The following is a 13,837-nucleotide window of genomic DNA, read 5'->3' as shown; positions in this document are numbered from 1 at the left end:
TATTTGGTACTTTATACATTTGTTGACTTTCAATGATTCATACGATTAAATTTACAAGTATATCACTATATGTTTAAGCTGTCAATTGAGGGAAAGGTTTTTTTTTTCATGGTGTGATGAAGGTTAATTTTATGAAGGCATTTAGTATATACATAAAATTTCTGCAAAGTCCTGGTCATCATCATCACACCGATTTTGATTCAATGTTGCCCCATATAAATCATTATTCAACAGTAAAATAAATGTTTAGAAAATTTTTGCAGTACAGTAACAAATTTTAAAAAACAACAAAATTTATGTTGTGTAGTACTGAATAAATTTTGTTTTAACTTCAACATGTTCAACATTGTCAACATGTTTGATCATATGCTCGACGTTAAGTATATAAGTAAAATGCGTGGTAGACTTCGGAAATTTATTCTACAAGACACATATTTCAATCTAAATAAGGGCAAATTATTTATTGTTTTAAGTGTATCAAAACACATTTGTTATTTTATACTTTCATTTATTTTTCTTGTATAGAAACAATAAATTCAATCACTGATGATTTATTTTGAGTTGATAAATTATAAGAATTTTAATAAGCCTTGTAAATATATTTTAGCTAATTTGTATTTTCATTATAATACTTAAAAGTAAATTTAAAACTTGACTGTAGGGACTATTGGATTTGTTAATATACAGATTTGTAACAATTAAATGTTTTATATACATGTGAAATTGGCCAAATATATATTAATATATGACAACATTTTAAAGATGAGCAAAAACATACAAACTACAATTTTGCCAACATTGGCCCAATATATTTCTTTTGCCTGATCTAGAAAAAAGTCCAATATTTATAAGCGGTTTTCTTAAATTTTTTTTGAAATGACAGTTTAAAATATCATATTTTATTTTTTTTTATCCACAAATTATGCCCCGAAACTTGACCAAGCTTAACTTATAAGCCATCATTAAAGGAATTAATCTTGATTGATCTGTAGGCATCTTTCATTTACAAGATCTTGACGTTAAAATGGGACTTTTTAAAAATGAATTAAAGAAAATTCTGGTTTTGTAAATTTATATAAAAAAAATAATAAAAATAAAAAATCTCTCATTTTGATAAAAAAAAATGAAAACATTTAATGTATGCAGAAATTATTGTTTTCTCTGAAAGGCAACGTTTTAGATGACAATTTGTATGCAAGTATAATTCATAATCCAAAGTTTATTTTGTTGAAGAAGATGGCTAGATATGCAAGGTATAAGTCTCATTACGCTCGTGATTAAAAATGGCGCGATATACACAAGTCGGATGCTTCATTTAATAATTTATTATAAGATTCAAACTGGTATTTGGGCTACACGATTGGTGTGTCGGCGTGGACAATGCCCCAACATATATTTTCTCATGAAATAGTTTTATGATATAACAACAGTTTACAACAATGATGACATAACCAATTATCAATATTCAAAGTTGGACCATCGTTGGCATAATAATATAATTGAACAATAATTACACTTTCATCATGTAAGATGGCATCAGATGTCTTGCCCTCTGGTATTCATATATTTTGAGAACTTTTCACTAAAATTTATTGTTTCTCTAAATTCTCAGGAATACAACGCTCATGATAAAAAAAATCATAATTTAAAGCGTTTTATGACAAATAAATAAGTATGCACACAATTCAAAAAATAGAATAAAACACTCTTTGGTGCTGTGATCACTTAAGTTCAAAGTTAAAATGTTGAAAATTTGATCATATCTAAACAAAATTCTTTGTATTTCCAATGAAAAGCATGGACATAGCATGTTCTCTTTTTTATTTCAGAATGTGCATCTAAATTAATATTTGGATTCCTCGAGGTTTTTTTGTAAAGCTCAGCAGCTTTTCCTGAAATTGACACTATCATTTAGTTGGCTTTATAATAATTGAGCCGCGCTAGAGACGTTGCCCAATATAAATATCCATCTGTTTTGAAACATCTAAACAAAATAACATTCTTGCTAAAACCGGGCCAACGTTGGGCCAACATTCTATTACCAACTTGATTAGGCATTTTCTTTAAGGGTGTATTATAAACATTGGGCCAACGTTGGGCCAACAAACTACTACCAACTTGTTGACACTTTCTTTAAGGGTGTATTACAAACACTGGGCCAACGTTGGGCCAACATACTACTACCAACTTGATAAGACACTTTCTGTAATGTATTACAAACACTGTTGCAACGTTGAGCGCGTCATACTAAGACCAACTTGATAAGACACTTTCTGTAAGTGTATTACAAACCTTGCCAACGTTGTCCTCTTCTACCACACTTGATAAGACACTTTCTTTATGGGTGCATTACAAACATCGGGCCAACGTTGGGCCAACATACTACTACCAATTTGAAAAGACACTTTCTTTAAGGGTGTATAACAAACATTGGAACGCTGGAACATAAGTCCTTCCATCCTTGGAAAGTAAAGTGAATGGAAGTTGCTTAGCTGTTGGAGTAACGCTGGGCCAACATACAAAGTATATGTCATAGTCCTGAGAAGGTTGACATGGTAACATTCTCCAACAAATATAACCGGTAGATATACACAAGCCAACCATACAACCTTTTACCAGTGTCGGCCCAACATAGTCATGCTATCTGGGTTGTCACCACTTGAAAGGTAATTTTCCTAGTTTATTAAATTTTTGTATTTTATTTATTAAGTCCAAGTTATAAGCTCAAGTGTTTTTCATATTTTTGAGAGAAAGGTATTTTAAACTATGAAATTGACGTTTTTGGGCTTAGTAAACTTAAATTTTCTTATTTCTGAAGTGAATAGGAAATAAAAATGTTTTGTCTCTGTGTCTATGTGTATTATGATATTGTATATATGTTTTTGTATTTGTAGATCTGCCATTGCTTTTTCATTTCCAAATAAATTTATTAAACTGAACCTGCGTTCTTCATCCCCGCTTGGTTACACAGGGAATGTATAAATAAACATGTAGACAGTCTGAGGTCTCACACACATGATATTGTTCCTTTCACGGACAGGGAGGAGCGGCTGGTATTCCCATCATGTGCTTCACATCCAAAACAAAGATGTGAGGGATACTGCCAACAGTGTGATGTCCCTGTCTGCTTCAAATGCCTCACAGGTCCTCACCACGGCCATGTTGTCCAGGACATGGCAGATATTGTAAAGAAGATAAAAGAAGAAATCAAGAAAGAAATGGGGGTAACTGAGAGTTATATTTCAAGATTTACCTTGGGTGAAGCAAAAATAGATCAAAAGATATCCAATCTGATACAAAAGTTTGAAAGTTTGGAGAAAGAGGAAGAGAATCTAAGGAAAACCTGGCATGAAGAAGTTGACAACATTTTTAACACTCTACAATCAACCATTGGGACAATGAAAAATGGAAGATTCAAGGCTCTTAAATCTCACCAATCCTCTCTACAGAATTTAGGCAAAAAATTAGCAAATATTATGAAAGAAAACAAGAAAATCTTGAAGTCTAACCAGGTTACTGATGTTACTAGTCACAAATCTAAACTGAAGGAATTCAAAGACATTCCTATAGATGTTGATGTAATGATTCCTGCCTTAAACAACAACACAGTCAAAGGAAGTGAACTCAGCATAGATTTACCAGAATATAAGGTTATGCTAAGACAGATATCTATATCCAGTCTGACAGATGAAGTCTCCATTTTTTTCTGTGAGGACATTATTGGACAATGCTAAAATATTTGCCACATTTCCGTCTGGAATGAAACCTTTATATTCAGTTATATGTTTTGGATCCAGTGAAGCTTGGGTTCATGGCAAAGATAAAACCCTTAGACGTATTGATATACATGGGTCAGTAAAGGACATGGTCACCACTAAATATGAACCTTATCCTACTGACATTTCAGTGTCCAGACAGGAGGAACTGCTTTATAGTGATTATCTTAGAAGAACAGTGAACATTGTCAGACCTGGGAGAATAGAGACACTGATCACTTTACCTGAGGGATGGCATCCAAGGGGACTGTGTTGTACCAGATCAGGGGATATACTCCTTAATATGTGTACCCCTGATCAGAGTAATCACAAAATTGTCCGCTTTCAAGGAAAGACAGCAATACAAGATATTTATAAAGACGAATACGGACTGCAAATTTTTAGAGGTTTAGGAGTTGTGCAGGAGAATAACAATGGATACATTTGTTCATCTGATGTGGACGCCAAGACAGTTATAGTGGTGGACAAGAGGGAAAGAGTCCCATTCCGTTATGATGGTACACCAGCCAACAGGATTAATCGAACCTGTATACATTGTTACAGACTCATTTGGCCAGATCATTATTAGTGATGTTAAAAATAACTGTCTCCATATCTAAGATCAGAACGGACAATTTTTAAAATGTGTTGACAATTGTAGTCTTAGTAAGCCTCGTGGGCTGAGTTAAGATAGTGAAGGAAGGTTATGGGTAGCATCGTATGATACAGGCGATGTAAAAGTCATCCAGTACATGAAATAAAATTATAAAATATATATGTTGTTATGAACATTAAGTGTAATACAGGTTTACAGTGTATAAAATGAACATTATCAGCAATTTATTTTTTTTATATAGAATATAATAAAGTAATGGAATACATTTTATGCATGCACATTCAAGATGTTTTATATTAACTTTTATATCTGTTCTAGCCAGCAAGACATACGTACAGAAGACTAAATATATTTCAATTAGGCCTCTGTTTCGTATGAAAGAAAATACATGTCCATGGAGTGGCTTTTTTTCTATGTAGCAAAGGAAACAGATTTTCCTATGGTTATTTTTGTAGGGCAATTAAAAGTATGAAAGACAATTTGAAAGCTGTCCTTTTGAAATAGTATTAGAGTAAAACAATAAGGTTTGAGGAAATTGTGACAAAAGTTTTTTTTATCATCATTCAACTTGTATTTATTCAGATTATTTGTATATTCACAAAATGAATATTGTTTTGTAACAAGAGGTCTTTAAAAGGCGTATGCATTGTTTCTTGTCTAACCAAATATATTTTTTGTAAATGTGAAGAAGCAATGGTGTCTACATGAGTCAGTGGAATGTCTGAAAATTGCACAACATCGAAAAAAAAAATCAAAATATTACCGTAATGGTAATTATATGCTCATTCAGGTACATGGTTAGATGTTATTGTCAATGAGCCAAACACACTATACAAACTTTTCTATTTATAAAGTTTGCAAAATGAAAAATGTCAAGTTGATTAATCATCCGTCCGTGGTAGCCTTATCTTTAACTTCTAAATATTTTTTATAGCAGAGATAAAAAATTACAATTATGGAAAATGTCGGTTAACACCTGAATTTCCCTTTTTCCACTTCGAAAATTTCATCTTGGTATCCAAAGACTTTCTTTTGTTCAATAACTTTCCTTGTTTATATTTAGTTCGAAAGCTGTAAGTCAAACGTCCTTTCTCGTGAACATACACATAAAATCTATTTTACAATGCAAATACTGAAGGGAAGGAGATGTTATCAATGGGGTCACCTGACAAAAACTATTTTTTTTTACTGGTATACTATTACTTAAAAAACATGCTTGAAAACTTGTGACGAGATAATTTTTGACGTTTTGCAATGACATAACACCGGTGGGGAGGGGGGAGCCAGAGAAATTTTTCTCAAATTTCTCAAACTCGAAAATTCTCTTTCGGTGGGGGGGGGGGGGGGTCCGATCTCTTTCAGCCACCTCCAAATTTTATTTATACGATTATACATTTCCTTCATTTCACTTAAGCGTGACATACAGTGGGGGGAGCAACCGGCCATTGAATAAATATTTCCTATGATACTTTTAGTGAGAAGTTATGCTAAAAAAGTGGAGGGCAGACCCCCTCCACCCTACCCCTCCCCCCATCCCGTTGCTTCCCGCCTATATTGATTTGAAGGAAATTATTGAATATTTATTATGGTGTATCCTGATTTAGACGAAGGATACACCATAATAAATATAAAATAACTATCACTTTGAATGCATAAATGTTTAAATATATATCCAGACTTTGTTCTTCAATGGTCGTCGGAAGTACACACTGTATGTAAAATGCAACATTTTACTGTCCAGAAAAAAGGTCTCTAAAGTAACTCGCCTACAATTCGTACAGAGGGTTTTGTACCAAAATTTAATTCCCCAAGAGCGACTCATAACGGTACAATGAGACTATGATGTTTCTTTCGTTATAAATTGAGGTTCTTGCAATAAAACAGGTAAATTTGTAAAGGGTTTAATTAATTATAACAATTATTTTAGATTCATCAACAATATGCATACTGGATCACAAAAGGTTTCATGGAATTTGCTATTTCATTTCTTATGTTAAATGAGAAATAGTGAGTCAAACATATTAATTTTAAGTCTAGAAAAAGTGAATATTTTTAAATATTGCAGTAAATGCCAATCATACCATGCATGCTAACAAGGTATGAGGAGCTTTAGATTAACGGGAATTTTTTATTCGTCAATCAAGGTCAGATGAGTGCTTGAAATTTAACTTCTCAAAAGTCCTCTTTAGCTGACTGGAGGTGTTAAATATTTCGTGAAAAGTGGCTTCACCACAAAGCCCCCCCCCCATCCCCATCCCCCCCCCCCCATCGAAAGATGAAATTTTTTTTAATTTTTATTGCTTTGTTAATTTTTTTGTTTCTCTCTCTCTCTCTCTCTCTCTCTCTCTCTCTCTCTCTCTCTCTCTCTCTCTCTCTCTCTCTCTCTCTCTCTCTCTATGACTTAGACATGCTACATGCAGTTATAAAATTTTAACACTATAAACGAGATTTACACATTCCTGTTTTTCTACAGTTCAAAATGTGTCCAAATCATATCCCAATAGAAATTTTAGATCCGTCCCATTTTTCATTCGTCTAGGACTAAACCGAAAGTTGAAACTTCCGAGGGATTCCCCTTTATCTTATGTACTTTGACTTCATAGTTACAGGTAACAAATCTAGGTAATTTAACCTTTAATTAATTCTATCCAAAGATAAAGCATAAAAAGAGACAAATTAGATAAATGTCAGTATTGTTATTAATATAGGCGAACTGAAAATGGACTCGTCGTCAACGTGGGCACAGTTCGTGATTACTTGTGAACTATGCGAAAACCCTACTCAGTTATTCTGTAACGACTGCCAAGTCAGTTTATGTGGGAGCTGCATTTATAAACATGTAGAAAGTCTGAAGTCTCAAACACATGACATGGTTTCTTTCACGGATAGGGAGGAGCGGTTAGTATTCCCATTATGTGCCTCACACCCGAAACAAAGATGCGAGGGCCAATGTCAACACTGTAATGTCCCTGTCTGCTTCAAATGCCTCACATCTGATCACAGCGGCCATACTGTCGTGGACATGACAGATATCATAAAACAGAGCAAAGAAATTATCGAGAAAGAAACGGGAGAAATCGAAACTTTTATGTCAAAATTTGCCCAAGGTGAATCAAAATTGGATCAAAGGATATCCAAGCTGAGAGAAAAATTTGAAAATTTGGAGAGAGAGGGAGAAAACCTGAGAAAAACCTGGCATGAAGAAGTGGACAACATTTTCAACATGCTTCAATCAACCATTAAAACAATGAAAGATAAAAGGCTGAACGCTCTCAAATCGCACCAGTCCTTGCTCAAGAATTCGGGAACAAAAACAGCCCTAATACTGAAAGAAAACAAGAATATCCTGAATTCGAATAAAGTGAGTGATGTAACAAGTTACAAATCACAAGTCAAGGAATTCATGGATATTCATACAGATGTTGATGTAACGATTCCTTCCTTGAAAAGCCACACAGTCAAGGGGAGCGATCTTAGCCTAGAGTTAGCAGATTACAAAGCTACATTGAGACAGACATCTTTATCAAATCCGACCGATGAGGAGTCTTTTTTATTCGTAAGACAAATATTAGAAAATGTTGAAGTGATTGCTAGCATTCCATCTGAAATGAAACCTTTTGGTTCACTTATCTGTGTTGAAACCGATGAAGCTTGGGTTTGTGGTTCAGATAAAACCCTTAAACGTGTTGACATACATGGGTCAGTGAAGGAAATGGTCACTGCAACATGTGAAACTTTTCCTAATGACATTTCAGTGACCAAAGAGGGAGAACTGATATACAGTGATGCCAACAGCAGAACAATCAACATTTTCCGAGAGGGGAGGATAGAGACACTGATCACTTTACCTGAGGGATGGCATCCTTGGGGACTGTGTTGTACCAGATCAGGAGATATACTAGTCAGTATGTGTACTCGAGATCAAAGTCATTACAAAATTGTCCGCTTTCATGGACAGACGGCGATAAAAGAAATCGATAAAGATGAACATGAACAACAAATTTTTAGAGGTGGGAAAATAGGAGTTAATATAGAGGAGAATAGCAATGGTGATATTTGTGCCTCTGATAGCGATGCCAACACAGTGATAGTTGTGGACAAGACAGAAAGAGTCCGATTCCGATACGACGGTACACCAGCCTGGAGGAACAGACAATTCCAACCTATGCACATCGTTACAGATTCACAAAGTCAAATCATTATCAATGATATTAATAATGACTGTCTTCATATCTTAGATCAGGACGGGCAGTTTTTAAAATGTGTTGATAATTGTGGTCTAGAGAGACCTTGTGGACTAAGTCTGGATAGTGAAGGAAGGTTGTGGGTAGGGTCATATCATACAGGGGTTGTTAAAGTCATCAAGTACATGGAATAACAATGTCAAATTTATGTCTATTATTAATACTAGTAAACCAATGTGTTTTACTCGTCTGGTGAACAAAACAATTGTCAAAATTTTTTTGTATTCTATTTATAATGTATTTGAAGGCATTATTTGTTTATGTACTTGCAAGATATCTTATTAAATCTAGTTTTAACACCTTCATCTTCATAATGTCAAACCCAAAGTTTCTTTCTAGAAAATGATATCTACATTTACTCAAAATCAAAATATCTCTTTGGACAAAACAATGCATGGATTTATTTATCGATTGGTAGCGATTGGCAGCTGCATTGCAAGTTATTGCAAAACACTTTTATTAAACTTTAGCATTTTTTAATTCTTTAATATAATATTTCCTACGCTGTTTTCAGACATTGTCGTTTTATGCAGTTTCATTTCCTTCCATTCAAGTACAAAACAAACACAAAACACAACAGAATGCTGAATTTATAAGACTGGACTTTTTTTGTTTTATATTGTTAGCTCGATTATCAAGATGCTTTTTTTTTTTATCTTGTCAGACGTCTATTAAGGCGTGAAATTCGTGTTAATCAATTCAACCAACTTTGCAAGATCTCATCCTCGAAGTTGGTTAAGATGTTTTTCTTTCATATGTAGGTTCCTATTTAGTTAATGTATATCATATATCTGTTCCAGAAACATGGTCCTTTTTTCACAATCTTTTCACTGTAAGAACAAAGAGACGTTATTTTTCTTGGAACTTTTACCTAATATGGAAGGGATTGCAAGGGTCCGTGAAAAAAACCCGCCCAATTAATTTTTCTCATTTTTACATATAATTTTCCCTTTTGTCAATGACATCGTAATATGAACGTATCAACCATGATCATCAGGGTTATAAGGAAGTTCTGGTTGCCATGGTTACCACCAGTTTTCAATCTTTGATATTCATGAAATGATTTTCTAATGCCATACACACATCAAAATTGAAACAAAATAAATAATTTTTCTCCAGATAATAAATAAAATGCTTCATATTTATTGAAAAAAGTGCATCCGAAATATTGATAGATGTAGTAATGCCTGCTTTTTTTTTTTAGAGAAGTGTTATTTGTAAATTTGCAGTTATATTTTCACCGCAAGAACAGTTTTCAACGTCTAGACAAAAATTATCCAACGAAAGCACTTTGACAGACGTAAGTAAACAGCTAACCCAGATTTCAAAAGATCTCGTGGAATTAAAAACTGAAATTAAAAAAACCGTCAAAGCTGATAAGTTAGAGACGCTTGTAACCACAATTGTGAAAAAAATTATAGAACAAAACAATAAAGAAAGAGATGAGAGTGTAAAAGCAGAAGTAGAAGAACAGTGCCAGGCATTAAAAGTCGAGTTTCAAAAAAAAATAGATAAGGCAGCGGGAGATATTGAAAAACTTGAATCAAGGGCAGAAGTACTAGCCGAGAAATTAGCGGAGAGCAATAAAGAAATTAGAGAATTAAAACAGAGGGTGCAAATGAATGAAAAAATTGCAGGTGAAGCTTTCAGATTGAGCAGCAGAAATGAACAATACTCCAGAAAATATAATTTTAAGATCATGGGAGTTATGGAGATGGAGAAAGAAAACACTCAGATGGTTGTAAAAGAGTTTATTCAGGAGAACGCAGGTGTACAACTCCAAGATCGCGAAATAATAGCAGCGCATCGTATTCCGGGAGAGAAAGGAAAGCTAAGGCCCATTATTGTTAAAGTAATCAACTCAGATGCCAAGGCCAGAGTCATGAGGAAGCGTTCAGATATAAAGAAGCTAGGAAACGGTTTGAAACTGGTGGACGATGTGACAAAAGCAAAGGGGGAACTTATCAGTAAACTTCTAAGTCGAGAAGACATCGAATCTGCATGGTACTTTAACGGTTCCATTTACGCACAAATCGAGGGAAGCGAAAAAAGAACGAAATTTGACATAACAGATGATCTAGACGACAAGATCAACAAAATTAGTAAGTGATTTTTTCGGGAAAAACTGTTCCGCCATCGTTTACTTTGTTAATAACAGTAACACCATAAACTTCCGGTTTGAGTCCTGCTAGTTTGGATCCTAGTCTCGTTCAACCAGACGCTCGGCTGTCTCCGTAAACTCCGACCAGCAGAGAGTCTGGTAAAGAGTCACATTAGCGTTTGTTACCGGCAGAGGGCGCTATCTTGTTTACATTTTGACGACTTCTTTTTGAAACAAATATTATACATGTTTTTCCTGTTAGATTGTGAGTTTATATTAATAAATTGATCTTTAAAATTGGACATAACAACGAGTAATTACAATATCAGTCGAAGAAATATGTATTCCGCAGGTAGCTACACTACTATCACTTTAGCTTCCGTAAAAAAAATAATATCGATACATGATATTTTTTTCAGAGACACTTACGTATAACCCGTTCACATTACCATAAATAATAAAATTATTCCTCTTTAACTGCTATAACTTTTAGACATTTAACTTTTAAAACTTTAAGTTATTTTTCTGCCGATTTACAATGTATATTTGTTTAAATTGTGGAGGTGTGTTCTTTTCAGCCAATCAAAAACTTTACCAGAATTTTGGTAAGCCTCGTTTTGGCGTTACAAACGATATCACGTATCTTTACCAGACCCTCTGGCTGGTCGGAGATTTACGGAGACAGCCGAGTGTCTGGTTGAACGAGACTAGTTTGGATCCACGGCTGACTTTAGTGTCAATTTAAAGTCTATTTTTCAGATTTTACTTTTTTGTCTGTTTTTTTTTCTCTATTCATTTTTTTTCTTTTCTTTCATTTGTTTACCTTTTCATTTACGTATTATGTTTTTCAGTGAGATTGTTCGTATGAAAGGCCAGTATGAATGTGATGTACTTAGCATTATTTTTACACCTATATGGGTTCGATAAAAATAGCAACAGTCAATTGTCAAGGGTTAAATACACAATCAAAAAGAAAAGATGTACTAAACTTTTATAAAACAAAAAATTATTCTATACATGTAGTTTGTTTTCAGGATACCCATTTTACAACTGACTTAGAATCATGTGTAGAGACTCAGTGGGGTTATAAATGTGTGTTTAATTCATATTTGTCAAACTCTAGAGGGGTAGCCATTTTTTTCAATAATAATTTTGAACTAAAGCTCCACAGGGAGAAAAAAGATAATGAGGGTAATATTTTAGCACTTGACATAAGTGTTGATGAAAACAGAATTACTATTATTAATATTTATGGCCCAAATTACGATAGCCCTGAATTTTATGAAAAAGTTAGGGACTATTTCTTAGAATTTGATAATGATTATTTTATCCTGTGCGGAGATTTTAATCTGGCATTGAATCCCAACATAGACACATTTAATAATGCAAATGTAAATAACTCAAAAGCCAGAGATAAACTTATTGAAATAATAAATGATTTGAATTTAGTTGACTATTATAGAATACTTAACCCAGATAAGAAAATCTATACATGGAGAAGAAAAAAGCCAGTTAAACAGGGTCTTCTTGACTACATCCTTATATCAGAAAACCTATCTAATTTTGTTGAACATTTTGATATAAAACCTGGGTATAGATCTGATCATTCTTCAGTTACAATTGAGTTAAAGTTTAATTCATTTGAACGAGGACGTGGACTATGGAAATTTAACAATAATCTTTTACATGATAGATATATAGTATGTTGAAAAGGTGAAACAAAAAATACAATTAGTTAAAAACCAGTATTCTCAGGGCCTAAATGGAGTAGAAGTAGAGACTTCAGTTGATGACTCTGTATTTTTTGACATACTACTAATGGAAATCAGGGGGTTAACTATATCATAGTCAACTTTCAAAAAAAGAGAAAAAGATAAATTAGAAAAATCATTAATTAAGGAAATAGAGGATTTGGAAAACAAAAGTACAATTCCTGATTTCTATTTACTGGAAGAAAAAAAAATCTGCCCTTGAAAATTTAAGAAAAGAAAAACTAAAAGGTAATATGATCTAGAGCCAAGTGGGTGGAAGAAGGGGAAAAGCCAACAAAATATTTCTGTCATCTTGAGTCGAGAAATTTCCTGAACAAAACAATAAAAAAGGTAGACACTCTAGACAAAGGTATTATATACAAACAATCTGATATTCTAAACGAAGTCAAAGATTATTATGAAACTTTATATAAAAACGCAGATTCTGAATTGATAGACGTAGATTTCTCCAATATTATTCAATACCATGATGTTCCACAGTTAGACATAAAAACAACATCAATCCTAGATAAGGATATAGAAGAAGAGGAGGTTTTTCTGGTACTGAAAAATATGAATAATAATAAATCACCGGGAAGTGATGGATTTACAACTGAATTCTTTACGTTTTTCTGGATTGATCTTAAAATGTTTATCTTAAAAGCAATAAATCAAATATTTCTTCAGAAACAGCTTCCAATATCCCAGAGACTTGGTATAATATCTTGTTTGCCAAAAGGAGACAAGCCAAGACATCTCTTAAAAAACTGAAGACCAATAACTATATTAAACGTATTCTATAAGTTAATATCTGGTTGTATTAGTTATAGAATAAAATCTACACTCGATCTTCTAATTTCAGAAACACAAACAGGATTTATGAAAGGGAGATATATTGGGGAAAACACACGATATATTTATGATCTTATGTCTTATACCGAAATTAATAATAAACCTGGATTGTTGGTTCTCATTGACTTTGAGAAGGCCTTTGATTCCATTTCATGGTCCTTTGTTTATAAGGTTTTACACTTTTTTGGTTTTGGTAAAAATATAATGAAATGGATTAAAATTTTAAACACAAATTTTGAAGCTTCTATACTCCAAAGCGGTTTTCTTTCTAAGCAATTTCCAGTCCAGCGTGGATGTCGCCAGGGAAACCCTGTTTCTCAATACATTTTTCTTCTCTGTGCAGAAATTTTAGCCATTCTTATTAAACAAAATCATGATATAAAGAGTATTGTTGTAAATAATAAGGAACACAAATTATCTCAATTTGCTGATGATACTTCTCTTGCCCTTGATGGTTCTGCAGGTTCTTTGTATGCTGCGCTTGATACATTAGAATTATACGGAATTTTTAAAAAAAA

General features: G+C 33.3%; 3 protein-coding genes across 3 annotated transcripts; all 3 read left to right on the top strand.

The window, feature by feature from the left end:
- The first annotated feature begins 2,637 nt into the window (after positions 1 to 2,637).
- Positions 2,638 to 3,734, top strand: LOC134248171 (E3 ubiquitin-protein ligase TRIM45-like). The gene is made up of 2 exons (XM_062730597.1): positions 2,638 to 2,666; positions 3,041 to 3,734. Exons 1-2 carry the CDS (start codon positions 2,638 to 2,640, stop codon positions 3,732 to 3,734), a joined length of 723 nt encoding a protein of 240 aa, XP_062586581.1.
- Positions 3,735 to 3,864: 130 nt separating this feature from the next.
- Positions 3,865 to 4,344, top strand: LOC134248170 (uncharacterized). The gene has a single exon (XM_062730596.1). The coding sequence runs from the start codon at positions 3,865 to 3,867 to the stop codon at positions 4,342 to 4,344; it is 480 nt and encodes a 159-aa protein (XP_062586580.1).
- Positions 4,345 to 6,910: 2,566 nt separating this feature from the next.
- LOC134248144 (E3 ubiquitin-protein ligase TRIM71-like) lies at positions 6,911 to 8,887 on the top strand. Its single transcript, XM_062730554.1, has 2 exons — positions 6,911 to 6,980; positions 7,080 to 8,887. The coding sequence occupies exons 1-2, from the start codon at positions 6,956 to 6,958 to the stop codon at positions 8,747 to 8,749; spliced, it is 1,695 nt and encodes a 564-aa protein (XP_062586538.1). The 5' UTR covers positions 6,911 to 6,955; the 3' UTR covers positions 8,750 to 8,887.
- The last annotated feature ends 4,950 nt before the right edge of the window (positions 8,888 to 13,837 follow it).

This window comes from Saccostrea cucullata, unplaced genomic scaffold, assembly GCF_032062105.1.
Source record: "Saccostrea cucullata isolate Sc308-1 unplaced genomic scaffold, CSIRO_AGI_Scuc_v1 ctg1130, whole genome shotgun sequence".
Taxonomy (NCBI): Eukaryota; Metazoa; Mollusca; class Bivalvia; order Ostreida; family Ostreidae; genus Saccostrea; species Saccostrea cuccullata.
The sequence above is the reverse complement of the archived record's forward strand: the minus strand, read 5'-3'. Positions and strand labels throughout refer to the sequence as shown.